Genomic DNA, 13,996 nt, shown 5'->3' on the forward strand with positions numbered 1-13,996 from the left:
AATTTGAAGAAAATTAATTTGTATATAATAATTAGCACGAAACTACTAAATAATTTGGATTAATTATTTTGAGTCAAGTAGAAAATTTGAATTAACCATTTTAGGCCAAGTAAAAAATGGGTCCAAAAGTTATTTGGGTTAGTTTGGACCGAACTGTTTCAATTGGTATCAGAGTCACCTCGAGTCAAATAAATTGTGCGAATCTAGTGGGTCTGCAAGGGAAGGGCTACCCGTGAGAGACGAGATAGAACCGCTCGAGGTACTAATGAACTACAATACCAAAGAGTCCAGTTTTGATTTACAATTGTAATTAATTTAGTTGCGACGAGAACGTCGCAAATTTAGCGAGATCAAGTATAACGGTCACCTGCCTGATTGTGAAATTGCGGCAGTTCATCCGCCTCACATTCGTGGATTTAAAGAAAATTGATTTGTATATAATAGTTAGCACGAAACTATTAAATAATTTAAATTAACCATTTTAGACCAAATAAAAAGTGTATTAAAAAATTATTTGAATCAATTTGAGCCGAACCGTTTTATATTAATTATTTAAAATTTAAAAAAATCTTAAATAAGTGAAAATAAAATAAAATTTTTATGTGTAATAATTTAAATTACTCCTATTAAAAAATTTATTAAAATTCATATTAAATATTTTATGCGGATAAATTAATTTTACCTATAAATTTTCTTCGTTGATTATTAACTTTAGAACTTTATATGATGGTATATATATGTTACATATTTTTGCGTACACACTTATTAGATTTAATGAATTAAATTAAAATATATTATAATATTTTAAATATTTATACAATTAATCTTTTTTGTTTTTTTTTTATAAATTGTATTGTGACTATGCAAGGTAAGGAAGAAAACGTGATACAAGAATTGGCCAAACACAATGAAGAACATTTATTAACATCTGGCAACTTGCTCGGCCGCTGATTGTGCCTCTCATGAAGGTTGGAGCTTTCGTGGACCCTGACCCGTGTGGTACGTAAGTAAATTCCAGTGAAGCTGGCAACTTCGTATTCAATCCAACTCTCGCTTAATTCAGAGTATTACTAGTTTATCAAAACTAATCTCACTTAAGCCTTTCCAAGACATGCCCAGAAAGCTAAACGTCACCTAATCTACTACCATATTAAATATTTGGTAGCAATGACGGTTCAAATGGGCAAGGGACCACGTGCCCTTCTGAAATTTTAATTTTTTTTTTGAAATATTAGTATAATTTTATATTAATATTCAAAAATTTTAAAAAAATAGAGCACTTCTTTAAAACAAATGAAGCAATTCTTTAAAAAAATATGAACAAATACATTGAAATTATTATTGATAAATTAAACTGTTTAATTAATTTCACTCACGTAATCTTTAAAAATTATAAAGTTGATATTAAAATTATTTTATCTTATTCAAAATTTTAGTCTAACATAATGAGATATTAACGTTAAACAATCAAGTATGCAAAATTTATCTATTAAAATGTCTGTATCAATCATGCCGCCATAAATTTTCAAATAGAGTGATAAAAATCAAAATAAAAAATTTATTGTGTTTTGATTTGAAAGGAGTCATAATGCTTTTCTTATCGAAAATTTTACTAACCAAAGAAAGAAAAGGAAAGATCAAGAGCAATGACCGGCCATGGCCCCCTAAAATTTTTGAAACTTTTTTAGGGGTATTAATATAATTTCACACTGATATCCAAAAACCTAAATTCTTACATGCTCCTTTATTTTTCTCCCTTCTACACTTTCACGCCATCCCCAACCTCCCATTTCCCATTTTCTATCCGACAAATTTCATTTTACTTCACAAATTTTATTTCTTCAAATCTACTATCCATCTTCCTCTCTTTTTCGAGGTGAGTTATTTTCTCATTTTTTTTATTTTATTATATTATTAATTTATTATTATTTATTTCACTTAACGATCAGTAATATTGTTATGGATAGTAGTTTAGTCTACTTAAAATTAAAAAAATTATGTAAATTTTAAATATTATTTTTATGGATAATAGTTTATATCTAACTAAAAATAAAAAAATTAAATAAATTTTAAATATTTTTAATGGGTAATAGTCTAAATTTTGATTAAATAGACTTTATGGGTGAATTAATAAAATATTATTTTTTTTTAAAATAAATTCTAACAATAGATATTGAATTAAATTATTAATGTATTTAAATTGTGTGTAATATTATAGGGATAAAGCGATTCTTTACAAAATTATAAACAAATATATTATCATTATTTCAATTAATTTCACAGCAAGTAACTGTTGAGATCGTAAAATTGATTTTATCTAATTTAGAATTTCGCTCTAATATGATATTCGCCTGATGTTAAAAATCAAGTACACAGAGTTTACTACTACAAGATCCGTATTAATCATACAGTCATAAATTTGTTCAAAGAGTAGATAAAAATAATAATAAAAGGTTTATTGTGTCTTGACTTAATGAATTTGAAATTTGGAGTGAATCAATGAAGATATTATGAATGAATTTTAAATAATAAAAAATAGAGAATAAATATTGTAATTTTATTATTATGTTTATCAATTTTTTATAATATTTTTTTAATATATATTGTTTTTTAATTTGGACCCTAAATTGTTGGATTCGTTTGTTTGGTATAAACATATTAATGAAGTCAATCCCACCTTTCAACGTCTGTTTCGAAGTCTCCCTCCCATAGATGTATAAAGTTTGACGTGGACCTACTATCAATTTACATTAGAATCCATTAGATCCGATTAAGTAAATTTTTCCTTTTTAACTTCCACCCGTGAAGCTCTAAGCAGAATAAGCTCAACACCAAATGGATTCTCTCTCTTTTATGTTTGTAGTTGTTAATTCACTCTGCTTTACCGCTCAATTCTCAAGTGCAACTGATACTCTTACGTCAACCCAATCTCTTACTGATGGCAGCACCTTGATTTCCAAACATGAAAGTTTTGAACTTGGTTTCTTTAGTCCTGGTAGTTCCAGGAATCGTTACTTAGGAATTTGGCACAAAAATATCCCAGTTAGAACCGTTGTTTGGGTTGCAAATCGTCGCGCTCCAATATTCAACAATTCGTCTGCTCTGCTGATGATGGACAACCAAGGAAATCTTGTACTAAAGAATGGGGGAAGCGTTGTTTGGTCAACAAACTCAAAAAGAGAAGTCCAAACTCCACTTTTACAGCTCCTGGATTCTGGGAATCTTGTTTTAACTGATGCAAGTGATGGCCGTTCTGGAATCTACTTATGGCAGAGTTTTGATTATCCAACTGATACGTTGCTACCAGGGATGAAGCTCGGAGTGAACTTGAAGACAGGACTCGATCGGCGTCTGACATCATGGAAAAACTGGGATGATCCATCACCAGGGGACTTTGTGTAATACCCGGCTAGACTCCGGCATCGGAATTCCTACCGTCCAGTGAAATCTCGGATGTCGGAAGCCTCTAGTAGGGTAGAAACATGTTTTCATAAAATGTTTTAATGTATTTCATGATTTTAAGTAAGAAAGAAATGAGTTTTTTTGCTTGAAAACAACCTTGGAGGAAAACTCAGGTTCGGCCGCCGAACCTCAAGTTCGGCCGCCGAACATACATGCGTTTCGGGCGTGCCTTAGGCCCCCGAAAGCATAAGTGAGGGATACCAGGTTCGGCCGCCGAACCTTATGTTCGGCCGCCGAACATGGCATGCATGAGGAGGCACTTTCGGCTCCCAAACGTGGCCTGGCCAGCCACCTATAAAGGGGTCCCTTAGCCGAAAACGGGCAAGCTTTTCTCCCCATTTTCGGCCAAGGTGAGCTCTCCGCCATCCCTCGCCGATTTTGAGTTCTTTCCTTCAAATCTTTCTCGATTTTCATTAGTTTACCCTTGTTTTGAAGATTTTGAGCTTTTGAGCAAGTTTTGGAGTTTGGAGGTTCAAGGAACTCTCTCTCTCCCATTTTCCGAGCTAGGGTCGTTCTCCTCTCGATCTTCAAGAGGTAAGGGCCGATCTTGAGCTTATGACATGTTTTAAGTAAGTTTTAAGTAGATCTATGGGGTAGAATGCATGTTTAGCTTATGGTTAGGTTTAGGGGTTCATGTTTTGTTTTTGGACAATGTGGATGTTTGATGTGTTGTAGATGGGGTTTAAGGTAGTTTGATGCCCCTAGGAACTTGTATGCTTGAGTATGTATGTTGTAGATTAGGAAAAATGCATGTTTGAATGGTTTTGGGAGGCAAATGTGCATGAGGAACCAAGTTTCTGCCCTTTGGCAGAAACCAGGTTCGGCAGCCGAAGGACTTTCGGCCGCCGAACCTGCCTAGGAGGCAAGCCTTTCGGCTGCCGAAGCCTGCCCCCGAAAGAGGACTTTCGTCTCTGTCTGGGAGTTTCGGCCGCCGAACATGCATGAGTTTCGTCTCTGTCTGGGAGTTTCGGCCGCCGAAGGTGCCGCCGAACCTGCCTGACTTTCGGCTCTGGAGGGACTTTCGGCCGCCGAATCTGCCGCCGAATCTGCCCTGTCCAGCCTTCCTTTGCATGTTTTCCTATGATTGTTTCATGATGTTTTAGGGGGTTTTTGGGGAGTAGTTTAGAGTTATGTTTATGTATGTTTGGTTCCTCATTTGAGTCCACCTGTGTAGGTTCGGACCCGAGGAACCGAGGACCCCAGCAGTGAGTCAGTTTGCCCAGTGTCTGGTCAGAGCTATCCAGAGGTGAGTGGAATAACCTATTACGTTTTTAAAGCAAATAATGAACATTTTAGCATGATTCACGCATCATTAATGCCATGAGATGTACTAGGTTGTTTGCATTAGAATTCACGAATATGTTGCATTGCATACTTTATTGTTTTTGATGTGGATGAACGTTGGATGATCCATAGTCCTCGATCTATGATATGACGATGTGAAATGTACGGTACGGAATGTAAGACCAGTGGGACCCATTCTACGTTCGCTGGCACTATGTAAGAGAAAGACCAGGACCCATTCTACGTTCTGGCACATTGGAAATCTTATGTTATGCTATGTAAGAGAAAGACCAGGACCCATTCTACGTTCTGGCACAATTGGACTATGTAGAGGACTATTGGTGACAAATTCATCCTTGATGTGATTAGCTGTGATGTGATGCATTCCATGTTATCATATGTTTTAAATGTTTTATTATTCTGCTCACTGGGCTCTAGTAGCTCACCCCTCTCCCTAATCCCCCAGGTTTGCAGGTACAGGGTAGACCAGGAGGTCGGCAAGAGTATTAAAGTCATGTGTATGTAATAGATAGAGTGTGGACATGATAAACTGTAAAATGATGTAAAGTTATAAATAGTTATGTATGTAATGATATTGAGGATTAGAGTTTGTGCTTGACCCAATGTGTAAGGTATCCCTTTTTATACATGATCTTTAATGTTTTGTGATGTTTAAGTAAACCAACTCAACGTATGCTATATCGCCCATTGGGGCATTGATGAGATCCCACAGAGGGGTCAATGCTTATGATTATGACTATGTTCAGTGCATGCACAGGTTGAGTTTGGTGTATGAGAAAATGTATGAAAGAAAAGTTTTAATTTTTATGTATATTCTTGATCATGTATGGGATTAAGCAGGTTTACAGGTTTTATGTCAGGCTTGCTACGGGTCCCGGCGGCCTTAAGCCGACCTGGATCCTAGCGCCGGTAGCGGTTCAATTTTCGAGTCGTTACACTTTGTTTGGAAGATCCTCGTATATAATAATCCTGAGTCTACCATGTGGAAAGGCTCGAAGTTCTACTTTCGTTCAGGCCCATGGAACGGCTATGGAGAAAAGGGTTTTTGTATTATTTACTGAACGTATTACAGAAGCTTATATAATACAAGTCTACAACTAACTAAATACAAGATAAGTATACAGCTATAACTCAAATACTAAAAATAAATATACAACTATAACTCAAATACTAAAAATAGATAAAACTGTTATAGTTAGTCTTTATCCTTAATATCCACAACTAACTAAATAAAAGATAAGTATACAGTTATAACTCAAATACTAAAAATATATAAAACTGTTATAGTTAGTTTTTATCCTTAATACGCCCCCGCAAGATTGAGGCACCATTGGAGACTCCAATCTTGGTTCTAAAGTAACAAAATTGAGTTCTTCCCAAAGCCTTTGTAAGCACATCAGCAACTTGATCTTTTGAACTTATGTGAAGAACCCTTAACTGTCCAGCATTAATTTTCTCGCGAACAAAATGGTAATCCAGTGCAAGATGCTTCATCCTAGTATGATAGATTGGATTGGCGCAGAAGTAAGTCGCACCAAGATTATCACAATGAAGGACTGGTGGTTGTGATATTGGTGCTCCCAAATCTTGTAATAAACTTTGAACCCAAAATACCTCTGCTGCAGCATTGGCTAAGGCTTTGTACTCAGCCTCTGTAGAAGATCGTGAGACAGTCTTTTGCCAACTAGATTTTCAAGAGATAATATTAGAACCAAGATATAGAACATAAGCAGTTGTAGACCGCCCATTATCAAGGACACCACCCCAATCAGAATCAGAGAAGGCAGACAGAGTATGAGTGGAATTGCGATTGAGAAATAAGCCATAATGTATGGTTCCTTTGAGATATCGCAAAACACGTTTCAGTGCTTGAAGATGAGTTTGCGTCGGTGCATGCATAAACTGTGACAGCCGATTCACTGCAAAAGAAACATCAGGACGCGTAATTGCCAAATATTGAAGAGATCCAACAATTTGGCGATATACGTGGGAATCAGTCGAACTAGAACCATCATTTAAGATCAGCTTGTCTCCTGTAGACATAGGAGTATTCATCTCTTTAGCTCCAGCCATATCAAATCGTTCTAACAAATTAGCAATATGTCGATGTTGCGAAAGAAATAATCCTGCAGATGTAGAAATTACTTCAACCCCCAAAAAATGATTTAATATTCCCAAATCTTTGATAGAGAACTGAGCATATAGCTTCTGTACACAGGTATTCAGAAAATGATTGTTATTACCTGTAAGTACAATATCATCAACATATACTAGAAAATATGCAGTAATCCCATTGGAGGAAAAAATAAACAAGGACGCATCAGCATTTGATTTGCGAAAATCAAGTTTGAGCAAAAAAGAAGTAAGTTCAAGATACCAAGCTCGTGAAGCCTGTTTTAAACCATAAAGAGACTTCTTCAGTTTGCAAACATAATCAGAAAATTCAGGTTGCACATATCCTAGAGGTTGCTGCATGTAGACATCTTCATAAAGTGTGCCATGTAAAAAGGCATTATTTACATCCAATTGCCTTAACTGCCATTCTTTAGAAATTGCAAGAGTAAGAACTACCCGAATTGTGACCGGTTTTGTAACCGGACTAAATGTATCAAAATAATCATGCCCAGGTTCCTGAAGAAATCCTTTGGCAACCAAACGTGCCTTGTACTTATCAATAGTACCATCCGGTTTACGCTTAATCCGAAACACCCATTTGCAACTAATAAGATGATGTTTGTCTCTCGGAACCAGCTCCCAAGTTTTATTTTGCAAAAGAGCATTGTACTCTGAATCCATCGTCTGCCGCCAAAGTGAACTTGCCAGAGCTTGTTTAACTGTTCTTGGCTCGAGTGTATCCTGTAAAGGATATTTAGTTGTAAGATTAACAAAAGAAGAATTAAAATACTTTGAGTTAGGCTTCCTTTGTCGCTGCTGCCGTTGTACAGGAGCTGGAAATGAGTCTTGTGAAACAATCGGTAGTGGCAAATCTAAATCAGCAGTGGAAGATTCAATCATCAAAGGTTCAACTTGTTGAGTCTCAGTATTAATTAATGGCATGGCAGATTGATCAGATTTTGCTGATAATGTTGTAATAGATTCTGAACCAGTACTCGAAACCAACAAATCAGAATCACGTGGAATAGAAATTGCCAATGGAACCGAAGCAACTGCAGTTGGTGCAACAGGTGATGAATTTTGTTGTTGTGCCGAACCTGTACAAGAAGCATCTCGAAAATAATATGTAAATTGATGAGAACTAGTGCAAGTTTCAGATGGAAAAATATGCTCAACAAATTGAACATAACGAGACAAATACAAACGATTAGCCTTTGGATCGTAACATTTGTATGCAGATTGAGTTGGAGAATATCCAAGAAAAATACAAGGCAATGAACGATACTGAAGTTTAGAATTATTATATGGCCTTAGCCATGGAAAACAAAGACAACCAAAAGATTCCAATCTCTTAAAATTATGAGACATACCAAACAATCTAGAGAAAGGTGTTTGAAATGAAATAGCGGACGAAGGCAACCGATTGAGCAAATAAACAGCAGCCTGAAAAGCATGAGACCAATAATTAGAAGGTAAAGACGAAAATTGTAACATAGCAAGACCTGTTTCAACTATTGAGCGATGACGACGTTCAGCAGTACCATTATGCTTTGGCGTATGTGGAGGTGTTATATAATGTGAAATACCACAAGACAAAAAATGATGCTTAAGCTTTTGATACTCCCCACCATTATCAGTGAACACAGAAACAATTTTAGTGTAAAAATAATTTTCAACCAATTTCTAAAAGTGGATAAACAAATCATGAGTATCAGGTTTCTTCTTCATGGGATATAGCCAAACATACTTAGAATAGTGATCAATAAATGTAACGTAATACTCATAGCCATCAATAGATTTTTGTGTAAGACCCCAAACATCGGAATAAACAAGTTGCAAAGGCTTATTACTAATAAGAGAATTATCAGAAAATGGTAATTTATGACTCTTGCTCATAGAGCAGGAAGTACAATGAAAACTAGAAACATAGTTAGACATAGACTGAAGACCAATATTTCGAAGTACTAACAAAAAGACTTTATTGTTGGGATGACCAAGCTGGTGATGCCATTCAGAAAGCAAAGACAGACACCGAGTAGTAACATTCAGCTGAGGACGTTGAGAATTAACTGTGGAAAAACTTGCACAGTAGATATCATCAATGTTCTCTCCCCGTAGCAGAGACGCCCCCGTGTACAGATCCTTCACAACAAAATAAGATGGAAAAAATTCCACAGAAACATGATTAGTGCGACATAACTTAGCAATTGAAACCAAATTCTTGCACATATTAGGCACACATAACACATTAGGCAATGATAAATTCTTAGAGTAAGCAGGAATTTGCACAAAACCAGTATGTAATACAGCAAGCGTTTTACCATCACCAAGTTGTACTTCCTCAGGACCTCCATAGTCAGAATAGCTTTGCAAAGAAGCTGGATTCGACACAACATGATGAGAAGCTCCGCTATCAAACAACCATTGTTGTGGAGAAGAAGCAGTCATAGCAGAAGTAACATTAACTGCAGGTATCGGTGCTAAAGAATGAGAGGTATCAGTCTTCAAAGACATATTATTCTCCTTAAGAAAGCGAGCCAATTTGCGACATTCAGCAGTAGTATGCCCAGTATATTCACAAAATTGACATACCACATCAGGTCGATAAGAACCTCGACCTCGACCACCAGAGTAAGAACCACGACCACCACGTCGATTTCCAGAATAATTGTAGTTTTGTGGAGATCGATTATAATTGTCATTCTGATTTTGTGAAAGCCCTCTAGAACGTTGAGTGTAATTGACAGTAGCAATCACTTGTGACGTAGCTGAAACAGTTGTGGAATCTTTTTCTTGTAAGGATCGTTCATGATCAGTAAGTTTTTCAAAGAGATCAAAAAAGGTTATGGGGATTTCACGAACTTTTAACGCAGCAACTATGGGACTGTAATCATCTCCCAATCGCGTGATAATATAAACAATTAAATCATCATCACTCACCGGATTCTGGGTAAGAGTAAGCTCATCTGCAATAGCCCTCATCTCATTGAGAAAAACAGTAATCGGTTTGGTTCCCTTAGAGTTCTGTGCTAATTTAGTCTTTAAGGACAAAATTCTAGAACGAGAAACATTAGCAAAACTCTGGTGAAGCCGATCCCATGCTTCTTTGGCAGTATTGGCTGAAGAAATCAAGGGTTGAATAGTATCGGAACAACTTCCTAAAAGAGCACTGATCAAGATTTGATCTTGTCGAAACCATAAGGCGAAAGCTGGGTTGGCTGTTTTGTCTTTTTAAGAAAGAAATTGTGATGGTGCAACCCGTGAACTATCAATAAAATTAAGTAAATTAAGACCAATTAAGGTTGATTGGATTTGTTTTCTCCAAACAGAAAAATTCTCCTGAGTAAGTTTAATAGGAAAATGCGTTGGAACATTTAATTGAATAACAGTAATAGATGACGAAGCCATTAATTAAAGTTTAAGAAAATTGGAACAGAAAACTCGCGAGAGCAGATTGCGGCTCTGATACCATATAGAGAAAAGGGTTTTGTATTATTTACTGAACGTATTACAGAAGCTTATATAATACAAGTCTACAACTAACTAAATACAAGATAAGTATACAGCTATAACTCAAATACTAAAAATAAGTATACAACTATAACTCAAATACGAAAAATAGATAAAACTGTTATAGTTAGTCTTTATCCTTAATATCTACAACTAACTAAATACAAGATAAGTATACAGCTATAACTCAAATACTAAAAATAGATAAAACTATAATAACGCAATTAAAGACTAACCAGGTTTTTAGTTTCAACTTTGTTCATAGTGATGACGAGGTTTATTATACATACTACCCCAAGAATAAATCTGTAATTTCAAGGCTTGTAATGAACCAAACCAACTACAGGCGTGAGCGCTACATATGGGACGAAGCATCACAGTCCTGGAGCCTGTTTATGTATCTGCCAACAGATTACTGCGACAGTTATGGCCTTTGTGGTGCTTATGGAAATTGCATCATTACTGACTCGCCAGTTTGCCAGTGTCTGAAAGGATTCAATCCTAAATCGCCTGACCAGTGGAATTCTGGGGCTTGGTCTCAAGGCTGTGTCCGCAATAAGTCGTTAAATTGCCAGGATGGTGATGGATTTATCAAATACACAGAATTAAAATTGCCTGATACTAAATATTCTTGGGTAAATAAGAGTATGAGCCTGGAGGAATGTAGGGGAAAATGTTTAAACAACTGTAACTGCACTGCTTACTCAGTCTTTGATATTAGAAATGGAGGCAGTGGCTGTGCTCTTTGGTTTAACGATTTGATCGACATTAGACAAATTCCCTCTGGTGGACAGGATCTCTATATTCGGATGTCTGCTTCTGAATTAGGTGCATGCTTTACTTCTTCTGTTCTTCCCTAATTTGTCAAAAACTAAGATGTAGGATCATATAATATTATTAAACTCGGTTTGCTTATTTTTGAAAAAGCTCGCCATGAGACTGTGAAAGATGAACCTGACGAGAAGGTAGTGGCGATTGTCATCCCTGCCATTGTTTTAGCTTTTGCATTTTTTGTAGTCTGCTATTACTTTTGCCAGAGAAGATTAATAAAGCTTAAAGGTAAGAATTGGCTTGTGTTTGTATTGGAAGACCTAGCAGTTTAAATTAATAATGCCACATTTATCTGCTGCAGATGAAAATGAAATTGATGGAAGCGATCAGAGCTCAGAGGAAGATTTGGACCTCCCATTGTTTGACCTTGTCACAATATCACATGCAACCAACAAATTTTCACTCAGCAATAGGCTAGGACGAGGTGGTTTTGGACCTGTGTACAAGGTAAACTTTCAACCCGCTAGCAAATGACTGTAGGAACATGAAAGTTTCATCTGTCCAGAATTTTGCAACTGGTGCTTTATCCAGGGAATACTAGCAGATGGACATGAGATTGCTGTTAAGAGGCTATCAAGTAATTCAGGACAAGGATTAAAAGAGTTCAAAAATGAAGTCAAATTAATTGCAAGACTTCAGCACCGAAATCTAGTAAAACTTCTCGGTAGCTGCATCCAAGGAAATGAGAGAATGTTAATTTACGAATACATGCCCAACAAAAGCCTGAACTTCTTCATTTTTGGTATGTATGCATTAAAACTTTGTAATTTCAGCTGGCCTAGTGTAAATAAGCAGTATATAGATGTTCAATTCTATTTCTTGGACTGGTAGATCGAACTGGAGGAAAACTATTAGACTGGTCAAATCGTTTCAACATTGTGTGTGGAATAGCAAGAGGACTCCTTTACCTTCATCAAGATTCAAGACTAAGGATCATACATAGAGATCTCAAAGCAAGTAATATATTACTTGATGCTGATATGAACCCAAAAATTTCAGATTTTGGCATGGCTAAAACTTTCAGGGAAGACCAGACTGAAGGAAACACAAAAAGGGTGGCAGGAACATAGTAAGTACTAATTCACAAGTAAAACTCGGACATCATCTACTTCTTGTGTGTGTTAACATTTGGCAAATTGTGCTGCAGTGGTTATATGGCACCAGAGTATGCGACTGACGGACTATTCTCAGTGAAATCAGATGTATTTAGCTTTGGAATTCTAATTCTAGAGATAATAAGTGGGCAAAAAAGTCGCGGATTTTATCATCCAAACCATAGTCTTAACCTTATTGGATATGTAAGTGCCAAGAGTTAAAGTGTTAAATTACTTTTCTTTGATATCTGTTATTAAACTATACAGTGACAAAAGTGTTGGGCATGTCTTAGGCATGGAGATTGAGGAAAGAAGGAAGTCCATTGGAGTTGGCTGCTCCAATTATCTTGGACTCGTGCCATGTATCAGAAGTGATTCGTTACATACATATAAGCCTCTTATGCGTGCAACAGCATGCTGAGGACAGGCCAAGTATGGCATTTGTGGTTTTAATGCTAGGCAGTGAAACTAAATTTACCGCTATGCTTGATAGCCTTTTGATAGCAATTTCTTGTTCATCTACTAAATTTCCATGGAAAATAGCTATGCAAAGTACTTCTATTTAGAATAAAAATCAGTGAGTATTTACTAACGAGCTTTAACTATTGGTACTGGAGTCGTCTCCAGGAAAAATCTAGTCAAAGCCAACTGTATCAAATTGTAGGTATTTACCGCTATGCTTGTTATGTAATATTTGACGGAAGAAAGAAGGCTTCAATTGATTGAAAACCACTGATGGTTCGAAAGGATAAAGAAGATCAGTTTGAAAATGCCAACGAAACTGATGGTTCCCTTTGACATAACCTTGGAATTTATTTAGGAGAACAGAAATATGGATAAATGTAAATTGACAAATATAAATATACATAAAGAAGAAGAATGAGCTTTCCAGAGAAAAGAACAATCAAGAATTGATCAATAACTTGCACATCTGTTTCATTATGGATGGAAATAAACTAATAAATTGGAGGCATCAACGCAAGATTCCAATCTTGGTAAAACAAGAAACATAAGATAGGGAACTTTTATTTTACCCATCAACAATGCAATCCAACCATGAAAAGTTATTACCAATTTGCAGAAACTTAAACAATTACATTATCATACTCACTACTATTACACAAAAAAGACATGAACTTTCTTTCACAAAGTTTCCTGATTCTTGATATCAGATTTCAGTTCCGGCGAAGGACTTGCTGCATATTCCTTTAAAGAGTTGTGTGAACTCCGCAAGAAAATCTTGATGGTCAGAGAAAAGGAAAGCAATATCGCAAAAGAGACCATGTATGCCCTTGTGTCCTTGTTGGAACAATTTCCACTGATGAACGAATTCTACAAACACATCTCCATGGATCTCGAAACATTCGGTTGAAGCTAAACGGATCAAACATAAACTGACATTAAAAAAGTAGAAAGGAAGACAACATAGACATGAAAGAAAATAGACTCATTGGAAGAAAACCCTTTTCTCTAATATTTCAAAGCACACTTACATACATCATTATCAGAACATCTTTTTGTTTTACATATATATTTACAAAGATATTACAAGGGTTCCAGAAAATTCTAGGTGACAAAATTATAATTTTTACGCTTGTCAACAAAAGAGTGGCTTGATAAGACACCACTAAAGTTCTCTAGAATTAACTACATCTATACTTAATTAATTTACTAAATAT

At 35.9% G+C, this 13,996-nt stretch overlaps 1 protein-coding gene across 1 annotated transcript; it reads left to right on the forward strand.

Moving 5' to 3' along the window:
* The first annotated feature begins 2,686 nt into the window (after window positions 1–2,686).
* Window positions 2,687–12,546, forward strand: LOC110612134 (G-type lectin S-receptor-like serine/threonine-protein kinase At4g27290). The gene is made up of 7 exons (XM_043955093.1): window positions 2,687–3,398; window positions 7,519–7,787; window positions 7,863–7,952; window positions 10,597–11,220; window positions 11,525–11,670; window positions 11,755–11,965; window positions 12,055–12,546. The coding sequence occupies exons 1-7, from the start codon at window positions 2,836–2,838 to the stop codon at window positions 12,291–12,293; spliced, it is 2,142 nt and encodes a 713-aa protein (XP_043811028.1). The 5' UTR covers window positions 2,687–2,835; the 3' UTR covers window positions 12,294–12,546.
* Window positions 12,547–13,996: the final 1,450 nt, after the last annotated feature.

The sequence above is a fragment of the Manihot esculenta genome, chromosome 3 (assembly GCF_001659605.2).
Source record: "Manihot esculenta cultivar AM560-2 chromosome 3, M.esculenta_v8, whole genome shotgun sequence".
NCBI classification, from domain to species: Eukaryota; Viridiplantae; Streptophyta; class Magnoliopsida; order Malpighiales; family Euphorbiaceae; genus Manihot; species Manihot esculenta.